The sequence below is a fragment of the Melozone crissalis genome, unplaced genomic scaffold (assembly GCF_028551555.1).
Source record: "Melozone crissalis strain CALT ecotype California unplaced genomic scaffold, PUWL_Pcris_2 ptg000016l_1, whole genome shotgun sequence".
NCBI classification, from domain to species: domain Eukaryota; kingdom Metazoa; phylum Chordata; class Aves; order Passeriformes; family Passerellidae; genus Melozone; species Melozone crissalis.
The window spans coordinates 5,819,613-5,842,087 of NW_026535794.1; the positions used below are offsets into that span (position 1 = coordinate 5,819,613).

General features: G+C 39.9%; 1 protein-coding gene across 1 annotated transcript in view; it reads left to right on the forward strand.

The window, feature by feature from the left end:
- Nucleotides 1–9,778, forward strand: part of LOC128935119 (sodium channel protein type 4 subunit alpha B-like) — a 33,495-nt gene extending 23,717 nt beyond the window's left edge. Inside the window, exons 19-27 of the mRNA XM_054273147.1 lie at nucleotides 1,148–1,302; nucleotides 1,956–2,129; nucleotides 2,358–2,465; nucleotides 3,891–4,169; nucleotides 4,749–4,802; nucleotides 5,706–5,847; nucleotides 6,417–6,517; nucleotides 6,934–7,204; nucleotides 8,580–9,778. Of these exons, the coding sequence (XP_054129122.1) occupies nucleotides 1,148–1,302; nucleotides 1,956–2,129; nucleotides 2,358–2,465; nucleotides 3,891–4,169; nucleotides 4,749–4,802; nucleotides 5,706–5,847; nucleotides 6,417–6,517; nucleotides 6,934–7,204; nucleotides 8,580–9,778 (2,483 nt within the window). The remainder of the gene's footprint in view (nucleotides 1–1,147; nucleotides 1,303–1,955; nucleotides 2,130–2,357; nucleotides 2,466–3,890; nucleotides 4,170–4,748; nucleotides 4,803–5,705; nucleotides 5,848–6,416; nucleotides 6,518–6,933; nucleotides 7,205–8,579) is intronic.
- Nucleotides 9,779–22,475: the final 12,697 nt, after the last annotated feature.

The window sequence follows — 22,475 nt, forward strand, 5'->3', positions numbered from 1 at the left end:
GTGGAATGGTCACCTGGCACATCAGGATTATTAATACATTGCAGCAGTAAAAGTATTCCTTGAATAACATTTCATGAGCAATCTCAAACAAAGGAGTGAAATAAGCAAGAGAAGCTGCTAAGATGAATTGAATTTCTATAGGGTGATGATTAGAGAATCATAGAATGACTTGGTTTGGAAAGGACTTTAAATATCATCCAATAAGCTGAGAACTCTTTTCAAATAATCGCACAATACCTAGTTTTGCAAGTTGTTCTAGGATATGTCTAGTGCTTTTATGATTTCTTCCTACCCTAATATGTAACAACACAGGCTTTCACACCAATCCTGACAAATTTGGTGGCTTTCTATGCTGGGGTTGCAGCATCTCATCTCTGCTTTCCAAAAAGTGGGCAGGAACTGAGAAGGACTTTTGTAACATCAAGACTTTACCCATGGCCTTGAAGTTTTGTGTGGCCCAACAGTAAGTCAGTGAGAGCCTGTCCAGTGTCTAAGAAATGTCTTGAAATGTGGCATTCACATTCTCTGAAAAAATTCCCCTTCACCCAGGATTTTTCTCCTGGGAAGCTGAGAATCCTCAGAGAAAAGGAAAACAATTCTTATCTCATTTGCTTCTCCTGTGTTGTGCTCATGTAGAATGTGCTTGGAGATTGTTTATCCAAAGGTGATTGTCTGATTGGATTCTAGTGTGAGTTGTTTTGACTCATTGGCCAATCAGGGCCAAGCTGTGCCAGGACTCTGGAAAGAGTCAGAAGTTTTCATTATTATCTTTTTAGCCTTCTGTAAGTATCTTTTCTGTATTCTTTAGTATAGTATAGTATAGCATTCTTTAATATAATATAGTGTCGAAAAGTAATAAATTAGCCTTCTGAGAACATGGAGCCAGATGCATCATTCCTGCCTTCGTTGGAGCATTCCCTGCAAATACAATATTGAAATAATGAAAAATTGTCCAAAGGGGCTCTACCTACAAGGCAAATTAAACTAGATGTATCCCAGTTTTTTTTTTCTTGGTAAAACAGGGAACACCAACAAGGATGCAGTAACTGTGATCATTGCCTTTGTCCTATCCCCAGAAGTTTCCTGGCCATGCCTTCACATTCACCTGCCTTCCCTCCATGCAGTCATTGCTGTCTCTCACTTTCAGGTTGTGCTCGGTACTTCCGTTGTTGCCTGGATAGGGCTGCAAAGTTTGGAGGAGAAACCTGGTTGAGTCTGAGAAAAACCTGCTACCAGATTGTGGAACATTCTTGGTTTGAGTCCTTTATCGTGTTCATGATTCTTCTGAGCAGTGGAGCCCTGGTTGGTGTAGCACAGTTTCATGTATTCATGACGGGGTTTTTGCTTTAATTTGCACCCAGAGAAGTTGTTTTTACCAACAAACAAACTGAATTTCTTTGAACTCGTAAAGAGGGAAGAGTCTTCAAATAGCAGTCATTCATCAATAATTTTAATTATTGCAAATCTATTATTGATGTTATTAAAAATTATAAGAAAGCATGAGCTAAGCTAAGAATACATGAATCTCAAAAGCTATTTCTCTTCTGGCTGTATGCTGGATTTTTCTAAGGAAGTTATGTCACAATTGTGAAATATTAAGGATATTTTATACCATTAAAACAAACAAGTGACAATACTTGGGGAAAAAAAGCTTAGTTCTCTTCAATATATAAATTTTATTATATAATTTCTAAAAATATGTATATATTTTTATCCTGTCCTCCCAGGATTTCATTGTGCAGGAGGGATGCATCCACAGGGCTGTTTTATATAGAGATAAAGGAAGAGAAGGCACAGAGATAATTACACTTTTATCAGCTGGCATAGATTTGAGTAACAAATGGTGTTCAGATGTGTATTAAAACAAACTGAATGATGAAAGGGTCTCACTGTTGCTTGACTTTAAATGTTAAGTTCTGATTTTTGTAACTTACCTATATATATTATGATTTCAGGCATTTGAAGACATCTACATAAATAAAAGAAAAACAATTAAAGAGATACTGGAATTTCTTGACAAACTGTCCACTTTCATTTTTATTCTGGAAATGCTCCTGAAGTGGGTGGCTTATGGCTTCAAGAAATATTTCACCAATGCCTGGTGCTGGCTGGATTTCCTTATTGTAGATGTGAGTTCTGCCCTTGCTGTTCCTGCACAGCATTAGCAGCAGAATCCCTGAATATTTTCTGGATGTAAATTTCAGACCTTAACCCCTGTAGCAATGGTGTCAGGATATTGTAGTCCAGGCACCGAAAACATGGTTTTGTTTGCTGGTTGGGGTATTTTTTTTTTAACAGAAATAAAGGAAACAGATGACAGGATGTTGTTAACGCGTTTCCTTTGTCTTCCCACTCAGATCTCTCTGATAAACCTCTTTGCCAGTAACTTTGGGCCCATGAAATCTCTCCGGACTCTGCGAGCTCTGAGACCCCTGAGAGCACTGTCCCGGTTTGAGGGAATGAGGGTAAGACTGATTGCAAACCAAAGGTTTTGCACATAACAGGTTTGTGACTCATCACTGTGTCTTTCTCAAGTTCACATGCTCACCCTGAGCTCAGCTTAGGAACTATAAACTACGTTTTTTAAGAGACCCTTGGTTGTGCTCTTCTGTGCTTGGGCATTCCTTATAGAGTTTCCTGGAGTGATTGATCCAAGTGCTGTTTAAATTAAAACTGGCCTAGGTGGAACTTTGTTCCATTGCTGCTCAGACATTCTTGTGTTCCTGTATTACTGAGATAGGTAAAAATAAAATAGAGAATAAGAACTGTCAGCACAATTATAATTTTTGAAATCTGATAGCAAGCTAACTCAGAGGAAAGAGTCAGTTCAACTTTGAAAGATTTTACTGCATTGATTTGCAAAACTGTAGCCTATTAAAAAGTACTTTGCTCAAATTATTGTTTCAAATAAAGTTCTTTCAGAAAACAAAAGTGTTTTCCTATAGAACATTAGATTTTCTTTTCCCATCACAAGAGCACATTTATTTATTATTTTTTACTCGAGAAGAATAAAACTGAAAACTGTGGTTGCAATCTTGACACTGTGAAGACAGAGAGAAATGTCATTAAATTAATCATCAGAATGTATCCAAATTTCCATGTCTGGAGTAAATTTTGATATTGAAACAGGTAATGTCATACTGTATGTTTGTTATGAAGAATGTGTGTGGCACAGTCTCCAAAAAACCTTTACAAAGCTTTTGAATTTTTCTGCTGGTCCATCAAATCTTTCTTTGCTACCTCACAGATGAGTTCACTGCCTTCACTGTGAAACTCAAAGAAATATTCCCACCATTCCCTTACCCAATTTTTTAAAAGCCATCTGTTATGTCTTAGCATACATTTAAAATCTGCATGGACACTTTTCTGTGGCTGTACAGCACCTAGCACAGGAAATGTACCTGGCTTATGCTTATAAACACCAAATACAACCATAATCCACTAAAAATAAATGAAGCAAATTACTTGTGGAGAATTATTACTGATCCTTTTAGGAACTACTTTTGACAGTCTTAAATATAGTCCTCTGCACAAGTGCTCATGGATGAATACTTCGGAAGTTTTATGTTAATAGAGTCTAAAACAAAGAGTCAAATGGACCATGTCCTATTCCAAAAATAAGGGAGAAAAAAAAAAAAAAGGTGGACTTAAATTTTAGCAGTGGTAAGGCCTCACAGCAGACCAAGAAATATCAACTATTGCTTTGAAAACCTAATAGATACTAAAAATATTGTTCAGGGTCCCCCTGACAGCTGTGACCAGTGTGACTGTGACTATTTACATAGAAAACATCAGGTTTCTGTTTGCAGAGATGACTAAGTGACTGCTTACAGATACCTGGGCTTATCCATTTGTCTGAAGCATATTTTTCCTCTCCCTTTTCATCCAAGGTGGTGGTCAATGCCCTCCTGGGAGCCATCCCTTCCATCATGAATGTTCTGCTCGTCTGCCTCATCTTCTGGCTCATCTTCAGCATCATGGGAGTGAACCTCTTTGCTGGGAAGTTTGGGAAATGTGTCAATATGACAGATGAAGATTCCAAATTTGTGGTCAACATCACGAACAAAACAGACTGTTTGATGTATAACGGCACTGGGGAAATATTCTGGGTCAATGTTAAAGTCAATTTTGATAATGTTGGCTCTGGCTACCTGGCTCTTCTTCAGGTGGTAAGTGCTGCTTGTCCTCAGTAGCCAGCCCTTGTCAGATGGGCTTGACCTTTTGTTAATCCCTAATTCATCTCTGAGGGTGATGCAGGGAGTGGGATGTCCTGCAGCTTGCTCCCCCTTGTAGCTGGCAGTTCATGCACACAAACGGGAAAATGGGGACAGATAAGACACCTTGCCCTGACTTTCCAGGTGATAAAGGAACATCTGGTGGGCAAGTGCTGTTGCAGCCTCCAGCAGTTTCATGATCCTGGAGTCCATCTCAGAAGGAATTCTGGGGCAAATAGTGACCTTTTCTGTCAAAATGTGGGTTTATTCAGCCATGAGGGTTGCATGGCCTTTAGTGCCATGCTGATGAAGGTTTGCTCTGCCAGAATCCTAGGATAGTGTTCTGTCTCCCCATTGAGAGCTTTCATATCGTATGAGGCTGAGAATGCCACTCACAGCGGCTAGAGCTGGGTGCTTTGTGCCTGTGAACATAGCAAAGGCTCTTGCTGCAGTCAGTGTCATTCTGATACTGCAAATTATGTGAAGACTTTTGAGGTCAAAGTTCAACACATTTTCCATAATCTCTCATTCCAGGCAACATTTAAGGGTTGGATGACCATCATGTATGCAGCAGTAGATTCACGAGAGGTCAGTCGTTTCATTCAAGCCATATTTTTTGAAAATGTTGCGGCTTTCTGCAAATGCAGTATTCGTTTTGCACTTCCACATCTGCTGTTTGTCAGTGCTAAATAATACCAGTAATTATTTTTTGTCAGGTGATGTAAACATTTAATCTGCAAATGACTCATCATATCCTAAAGCTCCTCTGTTCCAACAGGGAAAGGGTTTCAGCTCTAGATCCACCCACTTAAACAGAACAAAGTGATATGACTTAGTAAGGAAAGAAATTGAAATGTAGAGGATGCCTTAATTTAATCTGGAGTTCAAAGGAATAAAAGAATTTTTAAAGTATTTTCATATTCTAATATTAGCAATTCTATATATGAAAATATAAAATAATATATAAAATATGAAAATACTAATAATAGTATTTTCATATTTTGATAAGTTTTTGTGTGTTTAAACGTTTTTCTTCTTTATTCTTCAATTTGAAAAGTTATTTTTTCTTCTCCCAATTTTGTTTTTATTAATAATAGCCATCACAGAAGTTTTTTGCTAAGAAGATAAAAAAGAGCAACAACATATCTAGGCCAAGAATTTTAATGGCAAGAGCTTGGAATTTGACTTCTAAATTGTTTGTTTGATTTTTCATGTACTGAAAAATTTACAGCTCCTGTTCTTATTGGAAGGAACTGCAATGGTGCTTCTGCAATACCTGTGGAAATCATGTCAAAATATTCAAACAAAATTTTGTGTTGTGCACTATTGGTATTTTTAAATTATACCACTTTTGTTACAATTAGCAGAAAGTCCGTAAATCTTAGTTTCTCCTGGAATCAGTTTTTGAGAGGAGCTTCAATATGAAGATTATTCTCAATTGGGCCCATGTTGCTGTATTGTTATTTCTCAAGTTGCTTCTCATTCTTGCAGAAAGATGATCAGCCAATAATGGAGTACAATCTCTATATGTATCTCTACTTTGTGAACTTCATCATCTTTGGATCTTTTTTCACCCTGAACCTCTTTGTTGGTGTAATCATTGACAACTTCAACCAGCAAAAGAAAAAGATAAGTGTATTGGTTGTGCTTTACAGAAAAAGGTCCTATACACGGAATCTAAAACTTCTATTGGCATTTACCAGAGCATTAATAATTAAATTACAAGAAATAACTTTTTCCTTTCTTATTCCTTGTAACCTGAACACCTAGATCTTCCCCAAACATTTAAAAGCTTCTTAAAATTTCACTCCTTTTGGGGAACTCAACATGACCAGAGACTCATTATTTAGAATGCGGTCTGCTACAGATGCTCTAATGAGTGATTTGGATATTCAGCAAGCCCAGCATGAAAGCCCAGGGAAAAAATTGGATTTTCAGCAAGCCCAGGGAAAGATTTCATCCTGTCCATGTTTTTTGTTTGCATGCCTTTTGGGTGAGCTCCGTTTCACACCAAGATTTCTACTCTGTGAATGGCTGGTTTGTGCCACTGAGTTTTTGGACACAGTTACATGATATGAAATAAGAGCCAGTAATAGCAAGATGTGAAAAAGGAAGAAATGTCAGTTTCCAGAATTTTAGACATTTTAAGTACAGTAGTTTTGCTCTTCCCCAGATAACAGTGACATTTCTTTGTATACTTAGGTGGGGAAGATATCTTCATGACAGAAGAACAGAAAAAATACTACAATGCAATGAAAAAGTTGGGATCCAAGAAACCTCAAAAACCCATTCCAAGACCCTTGGTAAACAGAATTCTTCACTGGGAAAATGCATTGCAAAAATGCAATTTAATTCACTGGAAAGTACAATATATTTATATATTACATATAAAATAGTCTTATTGTCTTTACATTGATACTCGCACAGTTCTCTAAAGTCAGTTCCACACCAACAAATGGACTGAATTATTTTACAGGTTAAAGATTTATGAAGTTCTCTGCATAAATATTATTGGGTTTTATATTCTTGGAAGCGATAAAACTTCAGGATGGGAAGGGATTTTTAATGTCATTGTAATACTCTGCCTTTCTCCAATTTCTCCAACTTCATTGCAGCTGAGTGACTTTGTGACATAAAAATTGGTAATGTTAGAAACATCTATGGATGGGTACTCCTTATTTTCATAACTGATGTCAGAAGTATTCTTTTTGCTTTCTAGAACAGATACCAAGGTTTCCTTTTCAACATTGTAACATCCCAGATGTTTGATGTTGTCATCATGGGTCTCATCTGCCTCAATATGGTCACAATGATGGTGGAAACGTATGACCAAAGTGAAACAAAGACAAACGTCCTCAGCAAAATCAATATACTCTTTGTTACCATCTTCACTGCAGAATGTGTGCTGAAATTGCTGGCTCTGAGGCAGTACTATTTCTCAAATGGCTGGAACATATTTGATTTAGTTGTTGTTATTATGTCACTTGTTGGTAAGTAAAACTGTCTTGAAAATTCTTTACTATGTAAATTATTATTATTTTTAGAAAGAAAAAAAATTAGTTAAAATTTATTAACTGCAAATAATCATTGAAATGTAAGTCATAATACTATAAGGTCTTAAGGAAAAAATAAGCAAGCCCTTTCAAGATTATATTAAATAATATTAAATGAGATTCAAAACAATTCCTTTAGTAAAAGTGTGTATATATTTTGTAATGGTTCTTTAGGGTTTTTTTTTCTCATCTGAAATACAGAATGAATAACTCATCATAGCAGTATCATATTACATGATAATTTTGATTGTCACAGATTTAGTACCAGCTAAGAAATACTCAGATCCATTATTGGGTTTTTTCATCTGTGTTTTTGACAGATGACTGAAATATATAGAAAAATGGGAATACTAGAATATGTAGAGTGGGAAGACTGGAATTAGATTATAGCCTGTAGAATTCAGGCATTGCTGACTGACAATAAGGGTTCTCACTTTGTAACACAATAAAAAGATCACAAAAAATGTATTAGTTTTTACGTGCAGAGATTGCAATGGAAGAATGGGGTAAAAAGCTCTGTTGCAAATTTGAGCTTCTTGCCAATTTAACTATTCCCAGGGCTAGTACTGCCCTAGCAAGAGGCATTTAGGGCAAGAAGGATATTTCAGTTCTTTACTATGACTCATGTCTAGGGTAGGTAAGAGTCCAGTAAGATTATGGCTCTTCCTTGAGATATTAGGTTTCTGGATTGTAAATACAGAAAAAATTATCCAAAACAGCTGCACTTAGAAAAGATAAGCCTCTTCTAATGCTACTGGGTGTCATTTATTTCATTCAAACAAAGAAAAAACAACATCTATGTGTAGCTCTGTCCCTGAATAAACCAAAAGCCATTGTAGAGTGGCATGCACATCTTCTGTGTTCATCACTCTGTTTGTTTCTACATATCATGCCTATATTTAAATTACTTTGACATTGCATTATATCTTGTTTTCTTAGTTTAGCTTTGTAGTGTCAGTATTTGAAGACAAATGTAGAAGGTAACTTGAATCTGCTGAAGTATTCATGCAACCAGAGTCAAAGAAAACCATCAGTCATCAAGTGTCAACTGATACAGATATTTGAAGTTGTGCACAGAAAGTTTCTTGTCATCTTCTATGCAACAGAGACTGTTCTCTGATGGCTGAAGAATGTAGCTCATACTTACTGATTTAAACAACTATTATTTCAATTCAGCTTCTCCTAAAAGTTATTCTGGTGGGGCTTAGCAAACACACATCAGATATTTTTGCGCTGTGAATAAATTATAATTCCAGTGTCTTGACAAAGAAAAATATTATATTCTAATGAGTTGTTATCTTCTCCTTTTCAGCCTTACTGCTTTCCAACATTGGCAAAGCCTTTGAAAATTTCTTACCACCCACACTCTTCAGAGTCATTCGTTTGGCTCGGATTGGCCGGATCCTGCGACTCATCCGGGGAGCCAAAGGAATTCGAACTCTGCTCTTTGCCTTAATGATGTCCCTTCCTGCTCTGTTCAACATTGGCCTCTTGCTGTTCCTGGTCATGTTCATTTATGCCATTTTTGGCATGGCTAATTTTGCCTATGTGAAGAAGGAGGGTGGCATTGATGACATGTTCAACTTCCAAACCTTTGGTAACAGCATGCTCTGTCTCTTCCAAATCACCACGTCAGCTGGCTGGGATGGTCTTCTCGACCCCATTTTAAACACTGGACCACCATATTGTGATCCAACCATAAAGGAGGAAGTGGGTGAATGTGGTAAACCTGCCATAGGTATTATTTATTTTGTAAGTTACATCATTATATCTTTTCTCATTGTTGTAAACATGTACATAGCCGTTATTATGGAGAACTTCAATGCTGCCACTGAGGAAAGTGCAGAGCCTTTAGGGGAAGATGACTTTGATATCTTTTATGAAATCTGGGAGAAGTTTGATCCTGAGGTAACTCAGTTCATAACTTTCTCTGCACTTTCAGACTTTGCAGATGCTCTGCCCAAGCCCTTGCGTGTACCAAAACCAAACAAAGTTGAACTCACAGCAATGGACCTGCCTGTGGTCAGTGGGGACAAGATACACTGCTTGGATATCTTGTTTGCTTTCACCAAGAGGGTGTTGGGAGATTCTGGAGAGCTGGATACTCTGAAAGTACATATGGAGGAGAAATTCATGGCTGCCAATCCATCAAAACAATCCTACGAGCCAATATCCACTACGCTCAGCCACAGGCAAGAGGAAGCGTCGGCCACGGTGATCCAGCGTGCCTACAGGAGCCACCTGCTCCAGCGCTCCCTCAAACAGGCTTCCTACCTGTACCAGCACAGAACTGGCAGCTCTGACACTCTGGGAGATGATGCTCCAGAAAAAGAAGGACTCATTGCATCTATGCTACGTGCAAATTATGGTAGGGGTCCTAACAGGTCTGAAACGTCGTCTTCAGTGTCCATCCCTCCGTCGTATGACAGTGTCACAAGAGAGAATAGTGGCAATCTTGTGGTTGAGAATGGAGAAATGATGGGCAATCAACAATCGCCAGACTTTAAGTAGTTAATTGGTGACAAAGCTGTTAAGAATAGTTTTAAATTTTCACAGATGATGATATTATAAATACATGTCAGCAGAGGCAGCCTCCCTATGAAACCAGGCCTGTTGATTATGGCAGCTGAGAATCGTGGCCTTTGGCTCTGCTGTGTTCAGTTTTCTTCAATATTTTCCTATTCAGAGAAAGGTTTTGCATCTGTTTGATCCATGGCATCTCACTGCAAAGTATGTCCCACAGTACTTGGGTGCTGTGACATGTTCACAGCAGTGACAGGCAACCTCAGCTGATATTTCCCCTGTACAGGAAGCAGAGAGAAGTCCAAGCACCAATGGATCTACTGGAGAACAGAAAATGAATGTCAATATGAGTATAGATTGAGGAATGGAAAGGAGCTAAAATTTATTCCATTCCTAATTGCTATTATCATTATAAACCTGTTTAGCAAATTGCTGATGAGTTTTTAAATCTTTTTTTTTTTATGTTTGGGGACAGATGTGCCACAAACATAGACCCTGCATGATCCACAGGTATTCCACAGTGTAGTGGACTTCTTCCCATATGATCGATTTACAGAATAAACCATGGCATGTACGTTATCATAGTTGTGTTGCTGAAGTTTAATGAAATAATAAATACAACTCTTAGTCTTACAGAAGTCATACTGAGCAGAGAAAAACCTTGTTTATGTTTTGCCTGTGAGGATTATATTTTTTAACCCAGTTTCCTCTGACAATGAGGTGAAAGCAGCTTACCATCAATCACTCCAGAAAAATTTGTGTTTATTGCATACTTTCCTCAAACTTCTCCTAACAGTTGAGTTTTGTGTTCAAGTTCACTCTTGACAATGTGGCAGAGAAGAGAAACACAAATAACCCTGGCTGGAAATTGGTAATATCACTTCAGCCACTCCCTTGGACACCAGAAACCAAGGCCAGAGAGCTCCACATGGGATCCATCAGAGGTGTCCTTGGTCGTGGTGATGAACATCATCCATGGCCATGGACGTGTCCCTGTGGAGGTTGGAGCCTTTCTCCCTCCTGCCTGTGTTTCTCTGATGGGAGAACCAGCCTTCTCTCTCCTGCAAAGGTTAGGAGAAACCAAATTATGAGTAATGTAGGTAATTAGGAAATCTGGGTTGAAATACTTGGGTCTGGGGTTAACATAAACCTGAGGATGTAATCACAAATTCTAAAATTCTGCTTCTCATAGAGCTACCTGTGCAGATGGGCTCTCGTGGTTTCTCATCTCACCACATTTTCCTTATGAAATCCTTTATCTTCATGTCCTTATACTTCTCAGAAAAACAGATGCCCAAACACTACTTACTCATTTGTCCTGTGTACATTTACTTTGTAGATCCAGCTGTTGCACTTTGCTGTCTAAGGACTGTTGTGTTCCCCTTTGTCACATACTAGGTGTAGTCACAAATTACACCTGACTTTTTAATTTATTATGTACACTAACATCATTAAAACGCTTTTTATTTTTCTTAGTTGCAAGGTTGCACCTCTGTGATCACTGTTGGGTTTGGCAGACTCTGGCAAGGCTCAGGTGAGCTTTTCCCTCCACACTAATTTCAGCCAGAAAATAATCCAGTGACTGAGTGGGACTTGCTGTACACTTCTTTGCAACCTGCAGCATGTTTTCTTCTTTCTTCAATGCCCCTTCTCACTGGTAGCAGTTATATTCTTGTGTTTTATGTTGCTTTCTTCTCCTGTCTTTTTCACCTCTTCAGATTGTGAGCTTTTTGGACAGAATTTCTCTTTTACTATGGATAATAAATTACACCTAATAATGAGACTTTGTTTTCAGTTAATATTGTCTTAAGACTGATGCAAATAAATAATATTTAAAGTAACTTTTAGTTTCATCTGTGGTATTCCCTTAACTTCTCCCTAGCCATTCCTGAAATGGTAGCACCTTTAATTAGTTTTGACTAATACTCCCTCAGATTTTAATGTAGATGCACAGTGAATCTGTGTTATACCAGAAAAGTCAACAGCTCTGTGCCTTTAGAACCCAGAGGCTCTATTCTTTCAAACAAAAAAAAATAAATCTAACTATAAAAGAATTAATGAAAATAAATGGATTCATTTGGCTAAAATTATTTTTAAGCACTTTCACAGCATATGAACAACCCCAGCTGAGGAGCTGACTACATAGCACTGGTGGGATGGTGTTTCCCAGCTCCAGCCTGTTCAGTGTCAGCTTCCCAAGATGTGCAGGATGCTTTGAGGAGCAGTAATGAGCCACATGCATCATTCTCATGGATTTAGGGGTCCAATGAACAGCCCTGGTATCACATCCTCCCAGGAGATTGCATTAAACACATTCATACCTAAATGTAGTGTGATTCATCTTTGCCAGTTTGTGTGCCAGGAAGAAGTATTTGTTTATTGCAAGAGCAGTTAATTGTTGGTCAGAATATATACAAGCATCACTGACGTCCTTCTCTCTGGAAAGGCCACCCTGAAACGGAGCCAGAGCTCCACCAATGCAGGAGATCGTCTGCCAAAGTTCATTTGGTACCCTAAGTGAACGGTTTGTTGGTGTAGGACATGAGAAATACCCTCTAGGAGGAATTTTACCTTCTGCAGAAACTCTGAGTAAAGGTGGTACTATTTTAGGGAAGATTGTTCCCTTGCCGTGTACAGAATCAAAGACTGGGTTGGGTTGGGTTGGGTTGGGCTGGGTTGGAAGGGACTTTAAAAACCATCCAGTCCCAGCCCCTGCCATGGCAGGGACACCTTCCACTATCCCAGGTTACTCCAAGCTCCTTCTAACCTGGCCTTGGATATTTCCAGGGATCCAGGGGCAGCCACAGATTCTCTGGGCACCCTGTGCCAGAGCATCACCATCCTTTCAGAAAAATATCTAATGGCAAAGATGAACCTACTCTCTTTCAGTCTAAAACCCTCATAAAAAGTCTCCCTCCATCTTTCTTATAAACCCTCTTTATGTAATGAAAGGCCACAAGAAAATCTTCTAAGGAGGCCCCAGTCATTTGGGAGATAAAACTCTGAATATAAGCATGGCAGTTAGAAAATGTGCTCTTAAAATAAATAATCTTCAAAATCCTTCTTCTTTGCCTCTGAGCCTCTTAATTTTGGTTTCTGCAGTATTCTTACAAACATCATTCTTTCCTATTGTGGCAGTGTGATATATATCCTTATTTCCAGATTAATTGCTTTCCTTTTTTGGTCATTCAGAGCAATATTTCATGTGATTTTAGTAATTTAATCCAGGCTGCATTAACAGCCTGGTCTCTTCAACAGTTACATGTTCCATAAACTATAAATCACTTAAAATTTTACTCCAAACTATTGCATTTTTAAAGAGGTTACTAATACAGACAAAACAAAAAATTGAGGCCTGAGAGCTTTTCCCTTTGACAGCCCATGAGAAACACAAGCTCAACAACATGATGTATCAATTTGTCCCTTTAATAGTGATGTGGAACAACAAATATATGAATGAATGACCTGAGAACTCAAGAACATCTGTACCTCTCTGTAGTGGGCTTCATTTTACCACCTAAAGCACACATATTTTTCATAGGAAATCAAAGTGATGGAAAATCCTTGAATGATTGCAAACCAGTCAAGTATTAAAGGGGGTGGGGAAAAAAAAAAGAAATTATTTAACAAAAAACTATTTTCTTCAGCAATATTTTCTTCACGACCTGTAGCAAAGGCAAAACTGACTTTAGCATTGAGACTATCATTAATTGAACCACGTGAATAATTTCGTTCAGTGTTTCTCAGCTCGTGGGCAAATTGATGGAGCTGCATAAAACTCCACTTGTGCTTGAAAGAAAAGCAACATTTTTTCCTCCTGTTCACCAGAGATCTTTGCAATTCAACAGTTGTGAATTAAAACTAGATCATGTGCTGGGAAGCAATGCTAGGATGAATAATAATGTGTGATATGAGAAGAGTTTAGTGTTTTCAGCCTAGAAATAACAGCTGAGAGGATGCATCGTGACTCTCAGTAAATAAAGCAGGTGGGAAAATATGAGGAAGGGAGAAAAATGTTTAAAAGATAAACAGAATAGTCAGGGGAAAATTAACTGGTAAATTTGAGGTGGTTTCTGTTCTTTGGAGTATTGATGATTTTAGCAAAAAACTGATTTTAGCAGAAGCAGAGAAGCCAGTTTGACTGGAAGGTAAATTGTTACACGTGTTTTCAAGGGGTTATGTGCCACAACAATTTCAAGGGGATCTGTGATCCAGCAGGCCCCTTAGCTCCTGCTCAAAACCATCTGAATTTAATGGAATTAAGACTGGGATCTACAGCTGGACAGGGAAACTTGTTGAATGCTTCCTCCTAGTGGTTTTCGATCAAAATGACATTTTCAATGTAAAAAAAAAAAATAAAAAATGTGGGGCCTCTGTCTCAAGTATAGACAGTGAAACCTGAACAGACAAATAGCTTAATACTGAAAAAGTATTAGCAGGAAGTAGAGAGCTTACAGGGAGGGGGAGGAGAGTTGTGCTTAAAGAAAGCTGCAGTTTAAAGGTAAGAAAACAAAATGAGTGAGAATTTCCAGTGTAAAAGAGAATGAGACCATGAATAGGAAGCTGAAACAGTAATAAGTAAATCATTGCCTATATAAGAAAGAAGAAGAAAAACTAGAGAAGATGTGAGTTTGGTGTAAAATGGGGCAGGGTTGAGGGTTTGGATAGTTTTAAAGATTATCTGTCTAAATATATTATAAATATCAGGTACATAATGTCCTAAAATTTTGGTGAAGACTATTGTCAATCTGGAATTATATTTTCTTTGGCAAACAAGAAGTGTTTGAATGGCAATGTGAGTAAATCCATGGATGGACACAGAAAGGAATTAAAACAATGGAGCTGGAGTCCAGAACAGCCCCTTTGCAAAAATCCTGTTGAGAACTGGCACATGAACCGGCAGATCTCCCTCTCTAAGGATTTTGTGAGAATCCATCAAATCAGGAAAGGTTTCAGGAGAGAAAAAATCCACAAAATCCAACCTAAATGTAACACTTGCATTAGAAAAGGAGGCAACAAGCAGCTCAAGCAGAAACTTGCTAATCTGAACTAAGTATATTGCAGGGCTGTGGGGCACATTTTGGAGAGGAAACAATCAAAGATTTGAAGGAAAGTGGAAAATTGAATTTAAAAAGGTTTGAAATGTGTTTTCTAAGAAATAAGAATGTGGCAAATCTTATCCCCTGCTATTCTGAGAGAATGTAAGGGGGCAGAGCATGAAGGGCTCTACTGGGGGCCAAATGGGGACATGTGCTTTCAGGGGATGGGAACAGCAGATCCTTGTGTGCAGGGGTACCAGTCATTGGTTTTTCTGGGTCTGGATTGAAGGCACTTGGGACAATATTTCATGTTTGGACTCAGGTGTTTATTATTTCTTATCAGTCAAAGAGTCTCACTACTGGGAGTCTAGCAGCTTTTCATTAGAAAGCACAATATGGCAACAATCTCTTCTTCCAAGGGCTTTTAAGACTAAACTATCCAATTAAGAACTGACACCTGGATTATTTTCCCTTTTAATCCAATAACTGATCCCACAGAGTCCCCAATGGGGACTTTTCTGCCCAATCACAAAATGCCACCCAAACCCATGGAGGAGGAGGAAGAAGCAGCATGAAGACGAAAGCCAGGACGACACCCTGTGCCCTCCATCTTGCTGCCATCCACAACATACTAAAAACCCCAAAACCTCAATTTCTTACCAAGTGTCACACCTACACTGCTCTCCATAATCTATTTCACACTTTTGTGGATTCCAGTCTGTCTTGAAGTCTGGGAAACTTTCTCCATGGATGCGGGTCCAAGTCAGTGCTGCCCTGGGGGTCAGGGCACCCCAGAGCAGACAGAAATTTTCCTAGTTTCCACACCTGTGGAGACCTGGATCAGCTACTGGAACAGAAGGGCTGGGATGTGTAATGTGATGCAATCCTGAAACACAGAAATTAAATGAGGCTCTGTCAGCTCAGACACAGCCCATGGGGGGCAGGTGGTGCTGAGGTAGAGGAGGCACTGGTGAGGCTGCACGTCTGCAGATGCTGGTATGAGATACTCAAGGAAGATTCATATGAACCAAACAAGATTTAAAGGGTTTCTACAACAGACAGGAAATTAGAGAGCCTGTAGAAAGAAAATTGGAGTCCTGGTTTCTTCAATCCTGCAAAACGAAAGTCGAGAAATGTGACTGTTCCTGAGAGAGGAATAAATGTGAGGGTTAAAGCAGAGTATTGAGCAAGGTTTATTTGGAACAGTCTGCATCAACCACCCTCCCTCCAAAGCTTATAAGAGGGTGCAATTTGCAGTTTTCCTGTGGTGAGTTTTCCCTGTGGAAGCTTGCCATGATCCCATGGCTATGGACCAGGCCTCTTGCACACAGGAAGATGCACATGGAAAATTTGTCATTTGGACCCTGTTGGTTGCAAAGCACAAGTTTCCCCACAACAGCAAGATCCAATAATCCAATATGTGTTTTCTTATTCCATCAAGTTGATTGAGATGGTCCCTAACTGAGACTTTAAATATATATATGTTTTGGGAGGGTAACACCAGAAAGTGGAAAGGTATTTTCCATGTATTCACTGAAAGGAACTGGAAAGGCAGGTCAGTGCTGACAAATATCTTAAAGGTTGGTTTGGTTTTATTTGACTAAAGTCATTTGTTCTGTTGGGGTTCCAGCTCTTGACCTGAGGATATCAAGGAAAATGTTTTCCACCTGGTAATTTGTTTCTCAGTTAATCAGCCTCACAGTTAAAGCTTACCTCTTCATTTGAATTAGCTTGACTTTAGTCACTGGTTCTTGATACACCTTTAATAAAAAATTAAAATTTTATTTAGTACCTTCCATGAAAATGTTACTATCACCTCTGTATTTATTATTTTCCTGTGAATGGAAGGAGCTCTTAAAACCTCTCACACAGGCATTTTCTCAACAATCAAGCAAGGTTTTGGCTCTTGTCAACATCTTCCTAATATGGCAAACCAATAACACAGCTGAGTTTGGCGTGGTTGTTATAGCCAGGATGGTATGCAGCCAATATTCACCTCCTTGGGTGGGGCTGAAGAACAGGATCCAACAGCTGGGAGCTTAATTGGATGCGCCAAGGAAGGGGTTAACATGTTCATCCATGAGGCAACAGCTGAAAGGGATAAACAATCAGGAAACAAACTATTTATGAGGCAGGAGAGGAGTGGGTAGGTTAGTTGTATTTGAGTGATGATTTGTTTTGGATTTTGTTTGGGGGAGGTTTTTGTTTGTTTGGGGTTTGTGGGATTTTTTTGGATGTTTCTGTGGATTTTTTTATATTTTGCTTTTGGGCTGATTGTTTGGGGTTTTTTTTTGTTGTTCTCTTGTTTTTAAATTTTTTGGGGAGAAAATGTTGGTGGCTTTTGGTTGGTTGGTTGGTTCTTGTTGTTGGAATAAGGATTAGAGTTTGTTGGTACCTGTGCTCTAAACCAGTAATGGCATTCATGTCTAACAAGGTAGCAGTGCAGATAAAGAAATATTTCTCCATTTTTAGAAACATTTTTGCTGTGTTTGTTGAAAGCCAGGCTTTCCATGTCTGTAGACTTGATGAGTTTATCCTTGATTCTTTATTTTTTTTCTAAAGGAATGGCTGCATTTGTTTGCCTGTTTTATGGGAAGGGTTTTGTTGTTGTACTTTTCTTTGTCTTTAGTACTCTGTCTGAGGTGTGAAAAGACACATTTGGGGTCATTTATGTTTTTGGGGTGGGTCTGACAGAAGTGATTTTCCTGTTTCCATTTTTACTAGAAAAGTAGTTAAATAGTGTAAAAGAAAATGGGGCCTGTTGTCACTGCATTCAGAAGTTCCTGCCTGTGTCTCACCTATGTTTGCTCTTCAACTTTTACTTTACTTTAAACTATGTAGAAATTAGCTTTTGTTTGTCCTTTTTGTTTTTTTTTTTTTATATGAACATGAGTACAGAAAGGGCTAAGGAGTAAAAATCAGTTAGGAGAAGCAGTATGTGAGAATTAAAAGGTTCTGGGAAGTCCTTTTCCAGCTTCCATTCTTGCTGTTGGACTTCACAATGCTCTGCAAAGAGGGGGGGCTGCTGCAGTCTCCCAACTCTTTTAGAGACCAGAGTCAAATGTTAGGATTGTGTGTTATTTTCTGTGGATGGCTGTGTTTGTGTTGAGTACAGCAATTCCCCCCAAAACTCTGGCAGAAGTCCTAATCCTATCCCATTTGCAGCCCAAATCAATGCTTGAAAATAGATGAAAGAGTAAATAAAATAAACTCTCTCTCCAAGAGAGCATTCAAATATTGCAGAGGAGGAAAATAATTGGACTTTGCTTGATGCTGAGGAACATATTCAATACCCAGTCAGGGTCTGACCCTGCACTCAGAGGGCTCAGCTTGGAAAAGCAAGATGTGGTGGCTCAGTGTGGCATTGATGTGCTTTAATGGGACATTTCCAGTCAAGGGCATCTGGTTCTTAAGGGCTCTGTTCGAGAGTAAGGATATTGCATTAGAGATGAAATAAGAAGAGCTGATGGCCTTGAGTAGTTATAGGCTTGTATAAAATCTTCTCCAAAGAGGTAAAACAAATATTTGAAAGACTCTTCCATTTTTAATAGGCTGAATTTCTGGATGATTGGAGAACCTGATGACTTCAGTGTAACTTTTCTCAGGAGGTAACTGGGCCTGCTGCATTAGCTACCAGATCTAGCCTAGTCTAAAACTACTTTCTACATAGAGATGAGGGAGAAATTGGTGGTGGGATGTTATGGAAATACAAAAATAGGAGTTGGGAGCAAGGAGAGGGTGAGGAGTTTGCAGGCTGCTGGCAAACAGGCCAAAGGGAGAAGCAGAAAGCCCAAAGATGTGATGGTTTATGTGTGACTCTTCACCTCTCAGACAGAAGATGTAGCTAGTGAATTGTGCTGATTTTTGCTTGGGGAGAGTTAATTTTCTTTACAGTAAAGGTGTATAGGGCTAAGTTCTAGGTTTGTGCTGAACACAGTGTTGGTAATCTAGAGATGCTTTGGATATTGCTGAGCAGCACCTGCACAGCACCAAGGCCTTCTCTGCTTCTTGTACTGCCACACTGCTGAGGAGTTTGGGGGTGCATGACAAGCTGGGAGGAGACACAGCTGAGACATCTGACCCCCACTGACCAAAGAGATATTCCACACCACATGCTCACTAAATAAAATGGGGGGATGTTTGGGGTGATGGCATTTGTCTTCCCAATTCATCACTATGTGTGATTGGGCCCTGCTCTCCTGAAGATGGCTGAACGCCTGCCGGTGGAAGTGTTGAATGAATTCCTTGTTTTGCTTTGTTTATGTGTGTGGCTTTTGCTTTATCTTTTAAACTGTCTTTATATCCACCCATGAGTTTTCTCATTTTTTCTCTTCTGATTCTCTCCCTGATCCTGCTGGTGGGGGAGTGACTGAGTGGCTGCCTGGGATTAAACCACAACAGACTTTTTGTCATGCTCAATGTGCAGCTCAAAGGGTTAGAGACAATGAGAGATTTGATTGAAATGTGCTAGATTGATTTAATAGCTGTTATTGCCATTTAGCTATTAATTGGCAGGCTCCTGTGCTTGCCATGGGGCTCACTTGTCTGGCTGTGCATTAGAGCCTCATTAGTGGCTCCTTTTTACAATTGCTGGTCAAGGTACTCTGCTGTGCCTGGGCACATATTGATAAGAGCCCTGGTGATAACAGCCCTGCCTGGGCTGGCAGATGGCCAGGGCATCACTGGTGTGTCTGTGCTGCTGAGCTGGACAGGCTGGGAACTCCAAGTGTGAACTACAGCCAAGGGGACTGTGAAGTGTGGATGAGCCCATGCTGGTGTAGGTTAATGCCTGAAGGAGGCTGTGGTCCTGTGGAGATCACACTTGTGAAGAACTGAAGCCTGTGGGCAGGATCTCTGCTGGAGAAGTTTGTGGGGAACTGTTTCCCATGGGTGGAACACCACTCTGGAGGAGGAGGAGAAGCAGAGATGCCCCTGAAACCTGTGGTGAAGATGATGGTGAGGAGCAGCTCCCTGCAGCTGTGGAGGACTATGCATGTTACAGGAATCACTGTGCCAGGAGCCACATGGACCAGTGGAGGAAAGGCATTAAAACAAGCAGTGAAAGAGCAGAGTGATCTGGCCTGAGATGGGTTTGGTGCCCAGTAACCCAGCACAACACACCATTCCTCCTGTCCTGACTGGCCACTGTGACTGATGGAGCCCAAAGTCAGGGACTAAATGAACACAAAACCTTTTGGTGCAGACCTTGTTAAGAAAACTACTCCGACCATTGATGAGAGACTCTGGCCTACATTCTCACCCCCACAGGCTTTTACTGGTGGGACTGAGGCCTCTTCACAACATTGGGCTCCAGATGAGGGCTTTGCCTGGCTGCCTATGCACCCTTCTCACATGCATTCAGACAAGGTTTCACGCCCTTTGTGTGAAGGATTGGAAGTCCATGACCTTTTTTCTTGGGCTCTGGTCATTTTGATACCTCATCTATTTATTGCTTTGAAGGATGGGAAGGAAAGTCAAGCTTAAGTCAAGGACTAAAGGGACACAAAGATCCTTTTACTGCAGACCTTGTTAAGAAAATTACTCTGACCATTGCTGAGAATCTCTGGCCCATGTTCCCACCACCAGAGCTTTTACTGCTGGGACTGAGGCATCTTCACAGCAGAAGTCTCCAGTGAGATGGGGGCTCTGCTTGGCTCCCTACACCCCCTTCTCCTGTGCATTCAGACCAGGTTTCATGCCCTTTATGAGAAGGATTGGACTTTCACGGCCTCTTTTCTTGACCTCTGGTCATTCAGATACCTCATCTGTTTATTGCTTTGAAGGATGGGAAGGGAAGTTAAGGTTAACTAAGTTGTGTTGAGTATTTTATCATCTGAACATGATGCCAATGCTATGGAACAAGGGGTGGAATGTGCTGTGTTTTGCCTGGGGCAAATTTTCTTTATGGTAACTAGTGTGGGGTTATTTGGATTTATGTTGGAAACTGGTTTTGTAATATGGAGATGTTTTTGTTATTGCTGAGCAGGGCTTGCACAGACCCAAGGCCTCTTCTGCTTCTCACAGTGCCTTACTGGTGAGGGGAGTGGGAAAACTGGGAGGTGACACAGCCAGGACAGTTGACCCTAACTGACCAAGGGGTTCCAGACCATATGACATCATGCTCAGTGTATAAAGTGGGGAGAATAAAGAATAATGGAGGGGGATAGTGAGTGGGATGGTTTTTGTCTTCCCAAGTGAGTTATGAGTGATGGAGCCCTGCTTTCCTGGGGATCACTGAATACCTGCCTGCCCATGGGGAGAATTAATGTAGAATTAATTCCTTGTTTTGCTTTGCTTGTGTGTGTGGCTCTTGCTTTTTCTCCTAAACTGTCTTTATCTCAACCCATGAACTTTCTCACTTTTATTCTTCCAATTCTCTCCCTGGTACCACTGGTAGGGGAGTGAGCAAGTGGCTGTGTGATGCTTACTTGCTCCCTCCCCTCTCCCTGATAAGGATAAGAGCAAATGGCCTCAACTTGCATCAGGGTAGGTTTAGATTGGATCTTTGGAGAAATTCCTTCACAAAGGGGAATTCAGATGTTGGAACACATTGCCCAGAGAAGTGGTGAAGTCACCATCATTTGGAAGGGTTTGAAAAATATGTGGATATGGCATGTAGGGACAGGGTTTAGTGGTGGACCTGGCATTATCAGGTTAATAGCTGCTGGGCTTGATGATCCTGGAGGTCTTTTCCTACCTAAATGATTCTTTGCAGCATCAGGCTAAGAGTTTCAGAGCTAAAAGAGCTTGAGGGCAGGCCTCATGTCCACCTGGAGCTCCTTAGGCTGATCAGCTTGAAGATGCTGAAAAAATAAAAATGATAATTTTCTAATCCCTGAATTCAGTTGTAGAATCACAGAACCATTAATGTTGAAAAAACCCTCTAAGATCATGGAGTCCAACTGACCCATGATCATTTCCCTGGCTGTCCTCATGCTGTCCTCTTTTCAGAAGAAAATATTGTCACATCTTTATGCTCTGTGGGCACTTCTGCAAATAAAATAACATGGAGAGTCAGAGCTGAGTAGACTACAAATCCTGGATTTAGAACTTAATTTAAGGATGAAAGGATCAATGAGAAGCACCTAAGAAAGAAGCGCCACACAATCTTTGTCCTTCAGTGCCCTTACAGGAAACTCTATAAGAAAAGGAACAGGAGAAGAGCACAGTTTAATTTGCCTCAGATTGGTCAGGTTTCTTCAGAAATTCTGAGTCACTTAACCGCTTGTGACCACAATTTGCCCAAGATCTGACCCATGTGAGCATCAACAGCCTAGAGCAGTCCCAAGGAAGTCCCCAGGCCTGTTTCTGTGCTGAAAAACATTGTGGGCATTATTGCTTAGGTCTTTGTACCCTAAGCACTTCCCAGAAGCTGAAATGGTGGAGTCTGAATGCAAACTAATAGGCATTGAAATTAATAAGGAGAGTCAAATTAAAGAATAAAAAGGAAATGGTTCATGACTCATGTAAAATATTAAGTAAATGTAGTGGAAGGAAGTTTGCCTTTAATTAGTGTTAAAATGGAGCAGGGAGGGCATGATGGACAAAAGAGGGTTCAGGGTATTAAATACAGAAAATTATCACTTGGAGTTTCCCTGCAGTCCTTGTGGGGATTTTCTTGTTAGCTGTGCCTCAAAGGTGCTTCT